This window comes from Corythoichthys intestinalis, chromosome 6 (genome assembly GCF_030265065.1).
Source record: "Corythoichthys intestinalis isolate RoL2023-P3 chromosome 6, ASM3026506v1, whole genome shotgun sequence".
In the NCBI taxonomy this organism is placed as follows: Eukaryota; Metazoa; Chordata; class Actinopteri; order Syngnathiformes; family Syngnathidae; genus Corythoichthys; species Corythoichthys intestinalis.
In genome coordinates, this window is record NC_080400.1 from 22,627,606 (window position 1) to 22,646,555 (window position 18,950).

General features: G+C 41.1%; 1 protein-coding gene across 4 annotated transcripts in view; it reads left to right on the plus strand.

Annotated features, from left to right (window-relative positions):
• Window positions 1-18,950, plus strand: part of dscaml1 (Down syndrome cell adhesion molecule like 1) — a 246,311-nt gene that overhangs the window by 17,217 nt on the left and 210,144 nt on the right. For all 4 annotated transcript variants that reach the window (XR_009063448.1, XM_057838656.1, XM_057838654.1 and 1 more), the window contains exon 2: window positions 7,051-7,371. Coding sequence is in view for 3 of the 4 variants with exons in the window: in XM_057838656.1 (XP_057694639.1) it covers window positions 7,051-7,371 (321 nt within the window). In the remaining variant the exon portion in view is untranslated. The remainder of the gene's footprint in view (window positions 1-7,050; window positions 7,372-18,950) is intronic.

The window sequence follows — 18,950 nt, forward strand, 5'->3', positions numbered from 1 at the left end:
AGTGTTTAAGATGACGCTCGCAACGCTAAATTCTAATACTAGCAAGAACGCGAATGCTATACTAACGCACCGAGCCACCTAGCATCGTTTTTGCACGATGCTAGGTATCCCCTCCTCCCTTCTCCCACTCTGCTATCTCCGTGTCTCTCAGACATCTCTCGTCATTCAACCAAATTGTAGTAACACATGCCATCAGGTCCTCAGTTACAGTAACGGTGTTGCAAAGATGGGAAAAGTAATCAATTAGATTACTCACCACTGACAGAAATAACGCCGTTCGTAACGCCGGCATACTCCGTTATTAACAACACTGCAAGCAACCATAGCCTATTCCACTTGATAGAAAACCCACACATGCATAAGGTGTGGGGCGTTCGAACGCAGACCTCCAGTTGTAGTGCGATTACTGGCTGGATAGATTCTGTGTGCATCAAATGCGTAAAAGGAGATTATGTGGGTTTAGCACTGTGCGTCTGGCATACAAATTCATCACTGTTGGAAAATACCAAGCGAAGAGTTGAAAGCGACGTATAAATAGTAAAAAGTGCTAAACCAAACCCACTACATGACATAATGTACAGTGGGGCAAATAAGTAGTCAACCACTAATTGTGCAAGTTCTCCCACTTGAAAATATTAGAGAAGCCTGTAATTGTCAACATGGGTAAACCTCAACCATGAGAGACAGAATGTGGGGAAAACACCCCAGAAAATCACATTGTTTGATTTTTAAAGAATTTATTTGCAAATCATGGTGGAAAATAAGTATTTGGTCAATACCAAAAGTTCATCTCAATACTTTGTTATGTACCCTTTGTTGGCAATAACGAAGCACAAACGTTTTCTGTAACTCTTCACAAGCTTTTCACACACTGTTGCTGGTATTTTGGCCCATTCCTCCATGCAGATCTCCTCTAGAGCAGTGATTTTTTTGGGGCTGTCGTTGGGCAACACGGACTTTCAACTCCCTCCACAAATTTTCAATGGGGTTGAGATCTGGAGACTGGCTAAGCCACTCCAGGACCTTGAAATGCTTCTTACGAAGCCAATCCTTTGTTGCCCTGGCTGTGTGTTTTGGATCATTGTCATGCTGAAAGACCTAGCCACGTCTCATCTTCAATACCCTTGCTGATGGAAGGAGATTTTCACTCAAAATCTCTCGATACATGGCCCCATTTATTCTTTCCTGTACACAGATCAGTCGCCCTGGTCCCTTTGCAGAAAAACAGCCCCAAAGCATGATGTTTCCACCCCCATACTTCACAGTGGGTATGGTGTTCTTCGGATGCAATTCAGTATTTTTTCTCCTCCAAACACGAGAACCTGTGTTTCTACCAAAAAGTTTGATTTTGGTTTCATCAGACCATAACACATTCTCCCAGTCCTCTTCTGGTTCATCCAAATGCTCTCTAGCGAACCGCAGACGGGCCTGGACGTGTACTGGCTTCAGCAGGGGGACACGTCTGGCAGTGCAGGATTTGAGTCCCTGGCGGCACATTGTGTTACTGATAGTAGCCTTTGTTACTGTGGTCCCATCTCTCTGTAGGTCATTCAGTAGGTCCCCGCGTGTGGTTCTGGGATTTTTGCCGTTCTTGTTATAATTTTGACGCCACGGGGTGAGATATTGCATGGAGCCCCAGATCAATGGAGATTATCAGTGGTCTTGTATGTCTTCCATTTTCTAATAATTGCTCCCACAGTTGATTTCTTTACACCAAGCGTTTTACCTATTGCAGATTCAGTCTTCCCAGCCTGGTGCAGGTCTACCGGTCGATCTTTATTCCTACCCTTGCTTTTGGTCACGAGCTGTGGGTCATGACCAAAAGAACAAGATCCCGGATACCGAAATGGGTTTCCTCCGCAGGGCGTCCGGGCTCTTCCTTAGAGATGGGGTGAGAAGCGCGGTCATCCGAGAGGGGCTCGGAGTAGAGCCGCTGCTACTCTGTATTGAAAGGAGCAAGATGAGGTGGCTCAGGCATCTGATTCTGACGCCTCCCTGGTGTGGTGTTCCAGGCACCTCCCACTGGTAGGAGGGCAAGAGACAGACCCAGGACTCGCTGGGGAGACCTGGGAATGCCTACGGACCTCACCCCCGCTGCATAGCTGGATGACGTGATTAGAAAGAGGGAAGTCTTGGTTTCCCTGCTGAAGCAACTGCCCCCTGCAGCCCCACCTCGGATAACTGTGAGAAAATGGATGGATGATGGATAGATGGTTGTGACTCAGTTCATTAATACAAAGGTTAACTATAGGTATGAAGTGAAAGTAAATTGGTTATATAAAAGCTTTACACAGCCTCGTTGCATAGGTTAAACATTTTAGACACATTTCCAAAAAGTATGTTTGATGTAAACGCACACTGCTTATCATCAAAAAAATTCCATACAGTACAACGAAGCATAAAAATGTTCACAGATAGTTATTATGATCAGGTCAAAATGCTAGTTAATTTCAGGAAAACCTCAAGCTTTCGTCAAGTAAATCCTACTAGAAAAGCTATTTGAACATTAATCGGAGGCACTTAAAATAGTGGCTGATGTGTTGACTTCCACTGAATGAGTATGAATGTGATTAGTTATAGTCTATCTGAACACAGCCATATGCCAGTTATGAGTAGGGGTGTGACAAAATATCGAAATGGTGATATATCGTGATACTTTGTATCCCAAAAGGTTATCGATATGCTCCTGCCAAGAATCGAGATATCGTTTTGAAAAGGTATCATTATCTAAAAAAAAAAATGAAATACAAATGAACCAACAAGTTGAAACCAAATTTTTCCACCAAAATACTGTCTCAGTTAATTCTAAAGCTTCATTGACGGTGCTCGATGCCCATCCATTTGGACTGGGAACGTTCGTTGATTCGAAACCAGAGCATTTACAGTCATTCTGTCCAATTTTCAGGACATTTACAGGTCACTTGCTGTTCATTTTAAGGCATTTACAGGTCATTTTCTGTTGAGTTTGAGTCACTGCCTATTCATTTGGGTGATTCCCAGGTCATTTCCTGTTTTGTAACTCAAAATAAACAGGAAGAGACCCATAAAATACCCCACAATCAACAGGAAGTAACTGAAAATGAACAGGTAAATGACCTTAAATGGCCCAAAATTACCTCATTACTTGGCATTGGGTGCCACTACCGGCCATAGACGTTCAATCCGTTTAAAGTGAGAGGGACGGCAGCGAATTCGCTGAATTCGCTGCCCCTCAGCACCCTCCCAGTTCAAATGGATTGGACGTCTACTAATGATAAACGCATTCGAATTCACAGCAGAAGCTTGTTTTTCTGTTTATTAGTTGTTTGTAGAATATCCTAGAATGATTTCCTGACCAATGTATCGATAATCGTTGTATCGTCAGATCATCGTTATTGTGAGCTTTGTATCGCAAATCGTATCGTATCATGAGGTACCAAGAGGTTCCCACTCCTAGTTATGAGGATGTGCAAACTTGTACAAACTATTTTTTTGTTTTTGTTTTCGTTAAACAAGCTATACTGTATGTCACATTAATTGTGGGGAAATTGTGGATGAACTACACTTTTTAGATCTCTAACTACAAACTTTCAGCAAGTCAGAGAGACGATGATCACTAAAGTGTTAATACGTCACAATTGTCATAAAGCAGCAAAACTATATATTCTATCATAATTTTCATCAGATAATGACAGTAAAATGTGTGTTACATATGTTCCATTTACCAAGCCCACTCATCCTTATTCTTGCTATCAAGATCTTCAGCCTTTGACTTAATCAGTGGTTATTAATGACGCCCTTTGAGGGCGACGAGCCTTAGAAATTAGCACCTAAATGACATGATATAGAGTCTTTCAATACCCATTGATGCGTTTTAGCCAGCACCCCTCTGTCTCCCGGGACATTGAGAATTAGAGAGATAGTGCTAATCCAGGCATTGTTGACACAATCCAGGAAAAATTGATTATTCAGTATCAAGGTTTGAGAGGAAAATTCCCTGGCTCGTGGGGGTTGGGTGGTGGGTCCCCGCATCTTGTCCTGGTCTCCAGCCAAGCTTAGCTCAGCGCTTTCTTTGACTCCCCAACTCCACAAGCTCCCTTTTAATACCTAAGAAATATACTATCCTTAAAATTATGCATCTCGTTAAGTCCTTAAAACTGATATATGGTGGTTCGTGGAAGACAATGTTTAATCTGTACTATAACATCTTTGTTCTATCACTAACGCCTCTCAAATCTGCTTCCATTGCTGAGTTCATGCCAGATTTAAAGAGGCTGATTTCCAAGGGCCACCTTGGTGGGAACTTGAAAGATTAGATATTAAAGATGTGTCTAAGGAACATTATAAATGAAGGCAGCGTGCACAAAATGTTGGCCTGAGTGCAGGTGAATAGTATATCTGTGCAGCATATGCCTTAAAAGTGGCTTTTTATTATTTCTTTGCTCTGTTACTCGAGCTTTTATAGACATTTTGGTTTTAATATACAATGGACCCACTCGCTCTTTATGCTTGGCCGTCATTGAATTTCCACTGGGGGATTAATGGGAATGTATTCATATCTTAAAAATGTCTCCCAGGGGACACTTGGTTACAGCCACATCGAATAGAAAGGAATAATAAAAAGCCTGCCTTAGTTGTGGTGTTAATCCAACATTAAATGTGGGATGGCATGGCTCAATAGTAGAGTAGTTGTCCCCCAACCCAGAGGTTGTGGGTTCGATTCTCTGCCCTGATGAACTCGCCTAAGTATTCATCAGCAAGATACTGAACCCCACATTGCTCCTGGTGCTGCGTCATGATGCGTAGATGGGAATGTAGTGTAAAGCGCTTTGAGCAACTTGAAAGGTGGAAAAGCGCTAAACAAGTACAGCACCATTTACCATAAATGGGTAGTTTCTAGGGGTGTTCATCTTACATTTATAAATACAGTGGGGCAAATAAGTATTTAGTCAAACACTAATTGTGCAAGTTCTCCCACTTGAAAATATTAAAGAGGCCTGTAATGGTCAACATGGGTAAACCTCAACCATGAGAGACAATGTGGAAAAAAAAGCAGAAAATCACATTGTTTGATTTTTAAAGAATTTATTTGCAAATCATGGTGGAAAATAAGTATTTGGTCAATACCAAAAGTTCCTCTCAATACTTTGTTATGTACCCTTTGTTGGCAATAACGGAGCACAAATGTTTTCTGTAACTCTTCACAAGCTTTTCACACACTGTTGCTGGTATTTTGGCCCATTCTCCTCTAGAGCAGTGATGTTTTGGGGCTGTCGTTGGGCAACACGGACTTTCATCTCCCTCCACAGATTTTCTATGGGGTTGAGATCTGGAGACTGGCTAGGCCACTCCAGGATGTTGAAATGCTTCTTACGAAGCCACTCCTTTGTTGCCCTGGCTGTGTGTTTGGGATCATTGTCATGCTGAAAGACCCAGCCACGTCTCATCTTCAATGCCCTTGCTGATGGAAGGAGATTTTCACTCAAAATCCTTCGATACATGGCCTTACGTGGTCCTAGCTCTATGTAGGTCATTCACTAGGTCCCCCCGTGTGGTTCTGGGATTTTTGCTCACCGTTCGTTATCATTTCGACGCCACGGAGTGAGATCTTGCATGGAGCCCCAGATCGAGGGAGATTATCAGTGGGCTTGTATGTCTTCCATTTTCTAATAATTGCTGCCACAGTTGATTTCTTTATACCAAGCGTTTTACCTATTGCAGATTCAGTCTTCCCAGCCTGGTGCAGGTCTACAATTTTGTCTCTGGTGTCCTTCGACAGCTCTTGTGACTGACTGAGGTTTTGGACAGGTGTCTTTTCTACCGATAATGAGTTAAAACAGGTGCCATTAATATAGGTAACGAGTGGAGCCTCGTTAGACCTCGTTAGAAGAAGTTAGATCTCTTTGACAGCCAGAAATCTTGCTTGTTTGTAGGTGACCAAATACTTATTTTGCACTCTAATTTGGAAATAAATTCTTTAAAAATCAAACAATGTGATTTTCTATTTTTTTCCCCCACATTCTGTCTCTCATGGTTGAGGTTTACCCTTGTTGACAATTAAAGGCCTCTCTAAGCTTTTCAAGTAGGAGAACTTGCACAATTGGTGGTTGACTAAATACTTATTTGCCCCACTGTATATATTGTAACATATTTTTCACTTCAAATTAAATCAAACTAAAGATCAGTACCATTATAATGCATTGCATTTTTTAAAATCTGTGCTGTGATAACAATAACAAAGATGCGTCTGAAAAGTTCCAGGACTTTCATCACAAAAGCTACACACGTTATCCCAAAAAAGTCAATATACTTTTCATTTTTCCCCAATTTGATATCGGGTGTCATTTGGACGTTAATTTGAGTTTTTGCAAGCCACTCCCTTCTCGAGCCCCCCCATGGTTTAAATTTTTGCTATTTATTTTAGTTTTTCTTTGGCCAATGGGGGATTTTGACCAGGGATATCATCATGAACCAACTCCAATCATAATTTATATTTTTAATATTTATTTAGAATTTTTCATTTTTCCTTATACATTTATTTGATTTTTGCTCTTACTACTTATCTTATTTATGTACTTTACAGATAGATAGATTATGATATTATTTTATCATTTCATGTCAAATTTTTTTTTTTTGGGGGGGGGGGGGGTGATTTAAGATTATATAAATTTTATTTGAAATTAACAGAGTAGTGCACTGAAAGAAAACACTTAGTGGAAGTTCTGCCGCTACCACTACTGATAAAAACACTCTTGAGCAGAGATAGACGCAAAACTGGGGAAAGTCTGGAGTCTATTTGGAGGACTCGTTATGACTTAATTGTCAACTCAGCTTCATATGAAACTGAGTGGCATCTCCAAAGATATCTTTAATGAGACCAATCCTGAAACCTTTCTGGCACAACCTCTCCTACACTGTCAATCAAAACTCTTGGTACTGATCATATTTGTTTAGGTGTATCAATTTGTCCACTTCTTTGTTTCATATTACAAATGCTTTTTGACAATTTGTCAAATTACTTTCGCCCATCCCGACGAGTAATGCATGTGTCCCTTTCTCTCATCCAAACAGTCACCAGTGAGGATGTTGTCTCTACGCGGTTGTACTTTGTGAACGCCTCCCTGCAGCGGGTGACCTTCTCCAGCTCAGTGGGGGTGTCCCTGCCCTGCCCTGCGGGCGGCGCCCCCCATGCCGTCCTGCGTTGGTACCTGGCCGCCGGAGACGACATTTACGACGTGCCCCACATCCGACACGTGCACGCCAACGGCACCCTCCAGCTCTACCCCTTCTCTCCTTCCGCATATAACAGTATCATCCACGACAACGAGTACTTCTGCACTGCCGAGAACCAGGCGGGGAAAATCCGGAGCCCCAGTATTCACATCAAATCAGGTGAGAGTAGATACAATAAACACCGACATAGGTCATTAAAATGGCTTAAAGCCACTGGCTCGTAAACCTGATTTAACCTACTTCATTTTAAAGCAGAGTCTTCACCAAACGGTAGAGTTCAGTTCAGCTCATCAGAGTTGACTGTTTTCAGCATAAGAGGGTGAGAAAAGAGATTGACGATTGTGAGATCTCACACTCCACTGCAGGAGCGGAGCTTAGGGGTGTTCTGGGGGTGCAGCGGCACCCAGGCCTAGGCCTCTAGGGGGCCCTGTTTGTTGGCGTAAAGTGTCTGTGGTTGGGGAGGGGAAACAGAAAGGTAATGATGCCCAGAGCTGAAACATAGTGTTTAGGTGTTAAAAATTAGACCGCCCCGCCCACACCCAGGCCTTCAGGGGGTCTGGTTTGTGGGCATAAAGGAGGCATGGTTGGGCAAGAGGAGGGTCAAACAGATGATGATGATGCCTGGAGCTGGAATATAGTGTTTAAATGTTAAACTATAGACCCACCCTGGCCACACCAGGGCCAGTTTCTGGGCATAAAAGGGGAATGGTTGGGCGTGGGGATGGTCAAACAGAGAGGTAAAATGATGCAGGAGCTGGAATATAGTGTTTAGTTGTTAAAATATCTCTAATAATCTAACCCTAACCCATCTACTACATTGTAAATATTGATATGGCCACTGTGCAAAAAAGTGTAACACAAATGACTCACGGGGGAGGGGGGCTTGAGCAGTGCAAACAGAGGACCGAGTACTGGACAATTTATTGTTAATCGCTGTTGTGACATGATCACTCAACACAACAGTGCTAGACACACTACTAACGCTGGAGTTAACTCTCGTAGCTTGTGGGAAACGTTCTTGACAGCGTTTACTACCCCTTTATTTTGTATAAATGTGAAATCATATTGGAGATAGTGCCTTTCCTGCCACCCCCCCGCAAACATGTTTTACATGTCTGTTGGCCCACTTAAGCCGCGGCTGTCTGTGACATTCCTTTACCCGAAGTAGTCCTATACCAGCGGCTTCGTTTTCTTCGATAGGGAAAAAGTTCAGGTGTTTCATGTTCTCCAGCCAACGTGCAGCACAGCTGAATCACAGACACTAAGCAAGCACTTGATAAATAGCTAATTAGCTTTTTAAATTACCTTGAAAAATAGCTAATGACGTAGGGACGGTATGATGGAAAGTTTTTGCGGTTTTGAAACCTTGACGTTTTAAAACCATGATATTCCTTGAAAATTGTAACCCGCCAGTGCCTACATTAAAGAGTCATATTATAGGCTACACTACTTTATGCTGAATGCTGAGCTGATCCTTTGTAAATGGTACCATCAATACAGCTATCAGTGACATACTGATTGCCAGGTGCGGTCTGTGGCCAAAGCATTGCTCCTGCATACACTCATTGAGTTCAGCCATTTTGACAACGTTAGAGTCGCTGTCGCTGGTGATGTCGACAAAGTTCTCCTCCTTCAGGTCCCACACAGAGCGCATTTGTTTCAGGGCCTAAGTGAACATTTCATCCGTGTCGTCGTCCGGGAAATACACAGTTCCTACTTGTTGTCTATGAAATGGCCCGTCAAACTGATGTCGGGCTCCAAGGTTTGTCATCCTTCCTGAATTCAAAATACTGCCAGACGACCGACGTCGAGTTCTTTCTTGGCACCAACACCACACTAAGTGTGTCAACTAATGTTATTCTCAAAGTGCCTGTGGCCTGGCTACCGGTAGCCATTTCACTATTATCTGACTCTATCATGTTCACTTGTAGCATTAGCGTACCGGTTGATAACCACGTGACTTCACACTTAAGCACACTGGCTGCACGTTCATAAAGGGGAATGACCATTGCATACCAACACATAGTCTCAGCGGGCCGAAAATGCTTTAATTTTCTCATTTAATTAAAAAAAAAAAAAAAAAAAGAATTTACCAGCCTGGTCAAAATTATGTCAGTCATCGTGAATCATCTCGGGAACGGTAAATTGTCGGTAAACCGCTGGCTCTAACTTCAGCTCAACAACAGCCAGTTTGTAAGATTTCTTCACCTTTCGTAGCAATCAAACAATATTTTACCCACGGTTTTTGATAAATTCCAGCTCACTGAAGGTGTCATGAGCAGTGTTGGAAATAACGCTGTTATATATAACGGCATTATTTTTTCAGTAATGGGGTAATCTAACTAATTATTTTTTCCGCCGTTACAATGCCGTTGCCGTTACTGATAGTCAAAAGCGGTGTGTTACTTACTTTGAATAAACTGAAGAAACTACCAGCCGTAGCGAGTCTACTCTGCTCTGTTTATTTGTCATTGAAGACTTGGGGTGCAGTCAGGTTCATGGCAATGAAAATAGTAAACACACATAGCCTACCTTTGCAAAAACGATGGAGTTGTTGTTTGATACGGTCATAATGTGCAGGTCCTGCACCCATCCGCAGCAAAACTGTTCATAGCTTTGTAGCGATTTGTAATTTCGGAATCGCTGCTGAGTTTAGTAACATACACCAAACAATAAATACAGCAGAATGTCCATTTCGCGTAATTGTGGAAGCCCGTCGACATCTTTACTCCATTTGTCTTCGGCTTGCTCGTATGGGTCAACATTGTTCACATCCTTAAGTTTGATCACATATCTGTTCTTCGCCTTAGTAACGAGTATGTCTCTCTATCGAACTGGCAAGTTAAAGTTAAATGTCCCGCGAGCCAGACCTGCTTCCAATATGGCTGTGTTGTTGTCAAATCTCACGTGATCCCCCATTCTGTGACGTAAACTCTCGAGCCTAATAGCGCACGTACTTCAGAGCCGGTGTTTTCACACACAAACCGGAACAACGCGTGCGGCAAACACACACACGCAAAACAGATACGGAGGGATATGATGGCAGAGCATTCAGAGGAAAATGTGTCCTTTACGAGGTGGAGATATAAACGCTATTTCAAATTGGTCGAAATTAAAGGAAAGAATGTGCATGTAAAGCAGGGGTGGGCAAACCGGTCCTCGAGGGCCGCAGTGGGTCCTGGTCTTTGTTCCAACTGATTCAGCACACACAGTATAACCAATGAGGTTTCAGTGGAAACAAGGAGCGCCTGACTGCAATCAACTGATTGCACTTGTAAGAAACCAGATTGGTGAAAGGCTGTCCTCATGATGGGTATGAACAAAAACCCGCACCCACTGCGGCCCTTTGTGGAATTAATTGCCCACCCCTGATGTAAAGTGTAATTTATGTCCCGGGGCAAAGCTTTTGTCGACATCTGTGGTAAGCAATTCAAATCTGTTTATTTTTGTTGCACTTCAAGTGTAGGATAAATCTGTTGCTGGTGAGGTGCAATAAATATTACAAGGTTCTATAATTTCTAATCTATAATTATAATTTTATAAAATTTCAAATTCTTTGACATACAACAACTTCTTTTTAAAGTAACGGAAATAGTTACTTTCCCTGGTAACTAGTTACTTTTACAATAGAGTAATTCAGTTACTAACTCAGTTACTTTTTGGAAGAAGTAGTGAGTAGCTATAACTAATTACTTTTTTAAAGTAACGTGCCCAACACTCGTCATGAGCCTAGCTTACCTATAGTGGCTTGCCTACACCATATTAGCACCTAGCTTTGGTTACTCTGTTTTTTCACTCGACTCTGGAAACATTTAAAACTTGAGATTTATGTAGCTACTTTGTGTATCTTGACAAACTCCCTTAGGAGTGTTGTCAAAAAAAGTACGACAACTACAACTGTAGCTTCCTTTTATTTTCATTCAAAGTAAACGCCTCTTCACCGACTTGTTTGAATATTGTATGGTTAGAAAAAGCATATGGACGCACAAAAAATACACTGTAGTGGAGTTGGAGCATTCAAAAATAATGAATAAAAATGAACCCCCACATAAAACTACATAAATTAAATAAAACCGCTCCAAATCAATGTTCCTTTTTAAAAATTGTTATTATGCTGGTTTGATTAATACAATAATTATGAACATAAATATAAGCTCTGTTTAAGCTTACTACTTTTTAGTGCATGTTAATCACAAACCATGTGTGTGCTCTTGCAGCTGGTTGTTGGTAATGGCTACTCCTTGGTCAGTGAAATAAAAATAAAAAGTACAATTCTATTTTTTTAACATTATATAAGTCGCAGGCCAAGCAAAAGTAAGAAAAAAATGTGGAAAATATGTCTCCATCTCCATCGACCAATCATCTGCAATGTGTAGTAGCTCCCCTCTTTTGGTACTGCACCATTTTGGAGTCCAATGGAAGATGGCCAAAACCTTAGAAGCACAGCTTTTAATGACTATCCTCAAAATGTGTCCTGTACTAAAATTACCTAAAGTTTTGTGCTCGGTGTAAAACTGGGTGCTGCTGACCTGTCTGCACTCCCAGTCAAGGTCAAAAGCTAGAGAGGCAACGTGTTACTTTTCACACAAATATACACACGCACATGCAAACACTAACTCATGCCAGCATGCCTCCTGCCTCCCAGTCTCCCAGTCTCTCCATCTGTCCACCGACTGGAAAGTCCCCTAAACACACACACTTCACACACACTCACACACAAAAACTGATATACGCACACAGAGAGCCATTTTCGTCAAGCTGGCTCTTGGTTTGTAGCTGCCAGCTCTTTGCCGGCGTGTTTTGGCAAGGACAGTTTGCGAGAGTCAGCTGCAGACATGGAACGATGCGAGCACAATCATGAAAAAAAAAAAAAAAAAAAGTGAAATAATTTGGAGTGTGTTGCTGATTCCTGCCTAAAGAAACACTCAGCACTTCTCAATACTCCCAACAAAAAGCACATAATGGGGCAGTCCCTTCTGTGTGACCCTTCTCACAAGCTTTCATGATGGAATGACCTTCCCTCGCCCAAATGATTGCAACTATTAATCAATTAAATGCTGAGGCTACTGCATGGCTACAGCTGTGTAAGCAGGGCCCGTGTGCATGACTGTCCACTTCACTGCCTCCACACGCACATGCAGTTGCCACGGGAGACCTTAGGTGTGGCTCAGGTGGGATTGACACAGCCAGAAAGAACACAAAATCATCCCTGCCTTCATATTTTTCTCCAGCTTGCGGTTTCTATCATTCCATTTTTCTACCTTCATGTCACATCTCCTGCCATTGCTCCCCCCTTTTTCACACCCATTACCACACATGCTCGTGGTGGTCCAATAATAGAATAAGAGCGAAACTTGTCTGAATGAGTCCACATTATGTCACTATGGGGGCTAACAGTAAAACTGTTATTATTATTTTTTTTCTATTTTCTTAAAAAGGTCTACTTGTCACCACTTTTCTGCATCTCTCACTTGTTTTTCACCCTGATATGAAAATTATACTGATTTCAATGTGATTTTTCAAATATATGAACATAAGGCAAGTCAAATCAAGCCAAATTTAAATCACACCGAGGCCTCAAATGACTTCACAAACACACAGTTGATATTTTGATATTAAAGCAACACTAGGTTAACTTTTCAACCTTTATAAAATATTTTCATAACATTTGTGATGATATGTCCACTGACAACTAGTTGAATGACACGTCTTTAATATTTTGAGGCGGTCTGAATTAGAGCAGGGCGGTAAACCAAAAATTTACAGTTACCGAAATTCTTCACGATGACTGACGTAATTTTGACCATGTCGGTAAATTCGGTAATTTAATAAAACAAGAAAATATAGTCTTCATCCCGCTTTCACTCTGTGTTGTTCGGCTATGTTCATTCCCCTTTAAGAAAAGCAGACAGTGCGCTTACATATGGAGTCACGTGGTTTTTAGGAAGCAAAACAAACAGAAGCCCGGTAGGCTAACGCTAGCGGCTAACGACGCTACAAGTAAACGGGATGGAGTTGGGCTTAAAGTGCCTGTGACACGAAAAAGCATGTTTATTTCATAATACACGCTGTATTTTATGCTCCTGAATGATATGGGCCGCTTGGATGTGTGTGGAAGCGATCGCTATATTTATTTAGTTTTTTGAATCCCGCGCCAGGAAAATGAGTGACTTCCGGCTTCGGTCTTGCATTGAGGAGGAGGGCGCTGTGACGTGTACGGTAGAAGACGTCCTCTTCACGCTACAGTGTACTGTTGTGTATGAGGACGAAGGATTCAGCTGATTTTGCGGATTAATACGTTTATTTTTCGCATCACGCCAGCCAAACGGCTGCAGAAAAATCATTCTGTATGAGGGAGAGGCGTATGCGCCTTTTTGGAGTTTCAAAAGGTTCCCATTCACCGTGGATATTTACTGTGGGACCATTGGACTTACAAGGAAGTGAGTAAACATCTTGTTTTGTATTATGTCAAATACGAATACAGCGATTACAAAGTAAACACTACAAACTTCCTTTAAATGAAGGACTACTTACGTTTGATCATTGATAGGCATGTAAAAAGCTCTCCTAATGCATTAGCAGCAGCACGTTAGCTGCGTTAGCTCCAGCCACCCTCCTCCGGGGAACGAACTGTAAATTGCTCTCCGCCGGGCGGTTTGCCGATCCGCTAAGACATTCGACAACCGGGTCGTCATGTCAAATAATCCAGGATAGCTTTGTGTGATTTTCCGCTTTGAAGACTTTGAAACATCACTCGGTTCGGGTTAGCATGTCGGCTAGCTGTCACTCCTTCTGGTTTGTTTACATTCTCCGAAGCCGGGGAAGGGAAATGACATATGTCCGATTTAGGTGTCATAAAATATCGTTCGGGAGGTGCGACAGTAAAGGTGAAGTCGACAGTTTTGACCATTATGTAGTAATTTTGCCATGTCGTCTTGAATAAATGGATTTTTATTATTTCATATTCCATTTAGCACAAGATTGTTATTTGTCTTGACCATGCCATTTATTTAGCAATTGGGGAAAAATAATTGGATAAAAAATAATAGCCTGTAAAAATGTTGGAATAGAGAGACTGAAACAATGACATTTTGCCGCTCTCTTCGTCGCGTTTTCCTCATTGTGAATAGTTCCCCCTCGACGGGCTGACTGGTCCTTCTCAAGCCATTTATATAGCTATTGGGGAAAAATACTTGGATAAAAAGAATATCCTGTAAAAATATGGAAGTAAAGAGACAGAAACAATGACATTTTGCCGCTCTCTTCGTCGCGTTTTCCTCATTGTGAATAGTTCCCCCTCGACGGGCTGACTGGTCCTTCTCAAGCCATTTATATAGCTATTGGGGAAAAATACTTGCATAAAAAGAATATCCTGTAAAAATATTGGAGTAGAGAGACTGAAACAATGACATTTTGCGGCTCTCTTCGTCGCGTTTTCCTCGTTCTGAACAATTCCCCCTCAATGGGCTGAATAGTAAAACCAATGAGCCCAGTCTACCGCTGACGTCATCCACCTGTTGGGGACGCTAAAGCCCTATAATGGTAGGCGTGGCTAACCGGCAGATTAAAAGACTAATTTCTCGTCATCTGCGCTTTGCTAAATTGTTGTATATAGTCGAATCGTCTCAAAATATGATTCTAATTCACATAATAATGCCATTTAAGACTTTTTGTCTGGTGTCATATGCTCTTTAAGTTAGCTTCGCCAAACTTTTACCCGACATTAAGTAAACTCTTGGCGGGTTCCAGACGGGCTTTCACCCGCTGTCCTCCCTGGTTCTCACGATTTCAGGGGAGGATGCTTTCAGTGGTTTCTTCTGGTAGCCAAGCCACAGGCTAACGCTAGCGGCTAACAGCGGCTACAAATGAACGTGATGGAGTCGGATAGCAGCTCTAACCTGGTCGAAACGGCTGAAATTAATGAGTGGACTGGGCACGGACTTCATGTAGCAATCATTATGTCGCGTTATTTGGTGTGTGATTTCTCTGAAAGCTTTCATGATGGTAAAGCACTCAGCATAAAGTATAATCCAACAGTGAAGGCTATATATAATATGACAGTTTAATGGCCACAGCTATTTTTCTGTATGTGTTTGCTTTAGTCTGCCATCATAAAATCTTAAATGTTTCATTGGCATCAGAGCAATACAGCTTTAATCTGGTTGTGTCTTTGTGGGTGTGTATGTATTAAAAAATGTTCTGGGGAAAAAAAAAACGTGAAACCTTGACGTAAACACTTGTGTTGAATAATTATGTCACAGCAGCCATTACCAATAAGTTGTCTGAAGTGTACTGTTAAAGCTTCAAGTCATTTGTGTTAGAATGACATGTTTGCACAGTCGTCATATTGATTTTTATAATTTTGTACATTTTTCAAGTCATACAAGCTGTTATAAATGTTCACCCTAGAATTCTTATTGTTTACAAGATTTTTTTTAATACTTGATGTTTAGACTGCATGTGCAAGTGTTAAATTGAAAGCTGGTAAATAAATTTAACGAGAAACGGTTTATTTGTATTCCATGCATTTATTCAAATTTTCAAATTATATAACAGTCCGCTTGGGCGAATTTCTCGTCATTTATCGTTATTGAGGTAAATCTGCTTCATTTATCGTGATACGCACTTAAGGCCATATCGCCCAGCCCTAGTCTGAATAGCCTTCACTGGCACTAATTAAGGAAGGTGGCAGGAACCCTGCCACACACAGCGAAAAATACAAATGTGCTGACTGCTTTACGGCATACATCACTTCCCCCTTTCCCCATTCATAATAAGACTGAAGTCGATGCTAACGCTTTCGCACAAATTCTCCAAAGATGGCAGAGCAACAAAAGAGGCAAAAAGTTTTGTATGAGGAGGAAACATTAAGGAAGGCTAACAGGATATACAGAATAAACGTTGGCTCGGCTTTCATTCGCTGGCGTGACGCCCCCCGCTGACTAGTTCGGGTGGAGTGGGGGGTTAGCCACGCAGTTGCTAACTAAAGATGGGAATCTTGGGGCACCTAACGATTCGATTATGATTCAGAGGCTACAATTCGATTATAAATCAATTATTGATGCCCCCCCACCCCCAGCTGTTAGCTGCTTTTGATGTTTCACACATTATTTACAAAAATTGTACAAAAATCCTCCCAGGCTTAAATAAACTACTATTTCAGTATCAAGTTAACAAAACAGTTCAAAACAGTAACTAAAATACTCAAGTCCCCGTTCTGTATCAGCAGCTTTAATTACATTCAGTTGATTTAATGTGGTGAATCAACCGTTAAAGTTGTAAAAAATTGCTCCTGTTATTCCATAATTTCCCTTCTGTCTACTTTCGACATGTGAAAGTTATAAAACTGTTTAATCATTTAAAGATAGATTAAAGTCAAGATTTTGTCAATTTAAGATTATTTTAGATAAAAACTTATTTAGGTTCGTTCGGAAGGTTCGCTATAACAGCCTTCCAGAGAAGTCTACTGCTTTAAGATGGCGGCTGTTTACCAAAGCCGACGAGTCTGTCATTTCGCATCTGGTTCTTTATACATGTGATATCTACCGTTGCATTATGTGTGAGTTGTTTGTAGCGGCTTATGGCTGCAATCAGGTATTATTGTTTTTTTTTATTTATTTATTTTTTTAATTTTTTAATTTTTAAATTTTTTTTTTAATCTAGCACCATGAGTTGAGCCAGAGCCGTGAATTGACCATGATGTTTACTCTCGGTCCGTTCCCCATTGCGTCCCGAAGGCGCGCTTATGGTGTTTTACTTCCGCTTTACTTGGCATATTTCAATAATTGGAATTCGGATATTTGTGAATCGTTCTCGAATCTTCCGTGGCCGAATCGCGAATAATCTAAGAACCTGAAATTTCGCACACCTCTATTGCTAACCGCCATATGCTACTGTTTAGCCACAACTGGATTCATTACCTTATTGCATTTCATTCTTCACACAGCCACTGGAAACAGAAATGTTGTTTATTCAATCTGCAGGCGACCATCATGATTTTACGACACTATGCGGGTGTGCGTTGGTCCTCATGGGAAATGCAGCGCTGGCCCTAATGGGAATCGCAGTCTTACTTGAGGCAAAACACTACCGATTTTATCCACCGGCGTCACTAAAATCGACCAAAACCGAAAAGTTACCAAGTGTTGCTTTGAATAAATACCAAATGAGTATTAATAATAATTAGGGTTGTTCCGATCATGTTTTTTTGCTCCCGATCCGATCGTTTCAGTTTGAGTATCTGCCGATCCCGATATTTCCCGATCCGATTGCTTTTTTTGCTCCCGATTCAATTCCAATCATTCCCGATAATTTTTCCCGATCATATACATTTTGGCAATGCATTAAGAAAAAAATGAATAAAACTCGGACGAATATATACATTCAACATACAGTACATAAGTACTGTATTTGTTTATTATGACAATAAATCCTCAAGATGGCATTTACATTATTAACATTCTTTCTGTGAGAGGGATCCACGGATAGAAAGTCTTGTGACTTTGTATATTGTGACTAAATATTGCCATCTAGTGTATTTGTTGAGCTTTCAGTAAGTGATACTGAAGGCCATGCCAAAATGCATGATGGGAAGTGGAACCATGACTGTGCGTAGTGCTATCAATTCTTATATCTTCTCTGCGTTGGGAAATAACATAAGGTGTTAAGAAAAAGATGAATTGCTACCTTGCTTCCCCACATTGCTTCCCATGATATTTCTAATTGTAGGGAGAGGGATTGTAAGGCTTTAGCCAATTAAAATAAGGCTCCAAAGGCTGCCAAAATTCACTCTACTCATTTTACGCTGCCTTTTAGCTCTCTATATAGGCATAACGGCGCCAATACAGATGGAGCGCGACAATGCGTGAGTGGGTCGTGCAGCGCATTAATCGCGTTAAATATTCTAACGTGATACATTTAAAAAAAAATTAATTACTGCTGTTATTGGGATAAATTTGATAACCCTACCTTAAGCCTAAACTAAAGACTCTGGATAAGTGTAACATATTATGTCTGTAGCGTTAAATACAATTAGAAAACGATGTAATTAATAAATATATATATATATATATTAAAAAAAGGCATGGCCGATACTTTTTTGCCGATTCCGATACTTTGAAAATGACGTGATCGGACCTGATCGATCGGCATCGGGACATCTCTAATAATAATAATATACAATAAAATACAGATAGAAATCCATTGAGAAATCCCCTAATCTAAACCCTCCAAAGGGATTACATTTGATGCCTTGAACCTTTGTACTTAATGGAAGTCAAGCAGATACCAACAGTTTTATTTCTCTTTCAACGTGTATACATTATATATAGTGCAGTATAGGACTGGTAACAAGCGCTATAGAAAATGAATGTGTAGCTATATGCCTCAGTTAACGTTGCCGTGCTGATTGAACCTCAGCCCTTTTGGCTGTGTTGCCACATGGACCCTCTCCAAAATGTAAGCACATGCCAACCACCTCATTTTCCTTTAAGAGGATTAGGGAGGACAGTTTTACAAACCATAATCACTTGTCAGTGACGGAATTATCAAACTATGAGAGAAGAGAAAATCTATTTCCCATTAATGTGAAGATTCAGGAGATGGATTCTTGGTGTAACAACCGCTCAGAGTCCGTTGCAAAGGGAATGGCATTGGTACTTTTTAGAGATGTCCCGATCGATCGGGTCCGATCACGTCATTTTCAAAGTATCGGAACCGGCAAAAAATATCGGCCATGC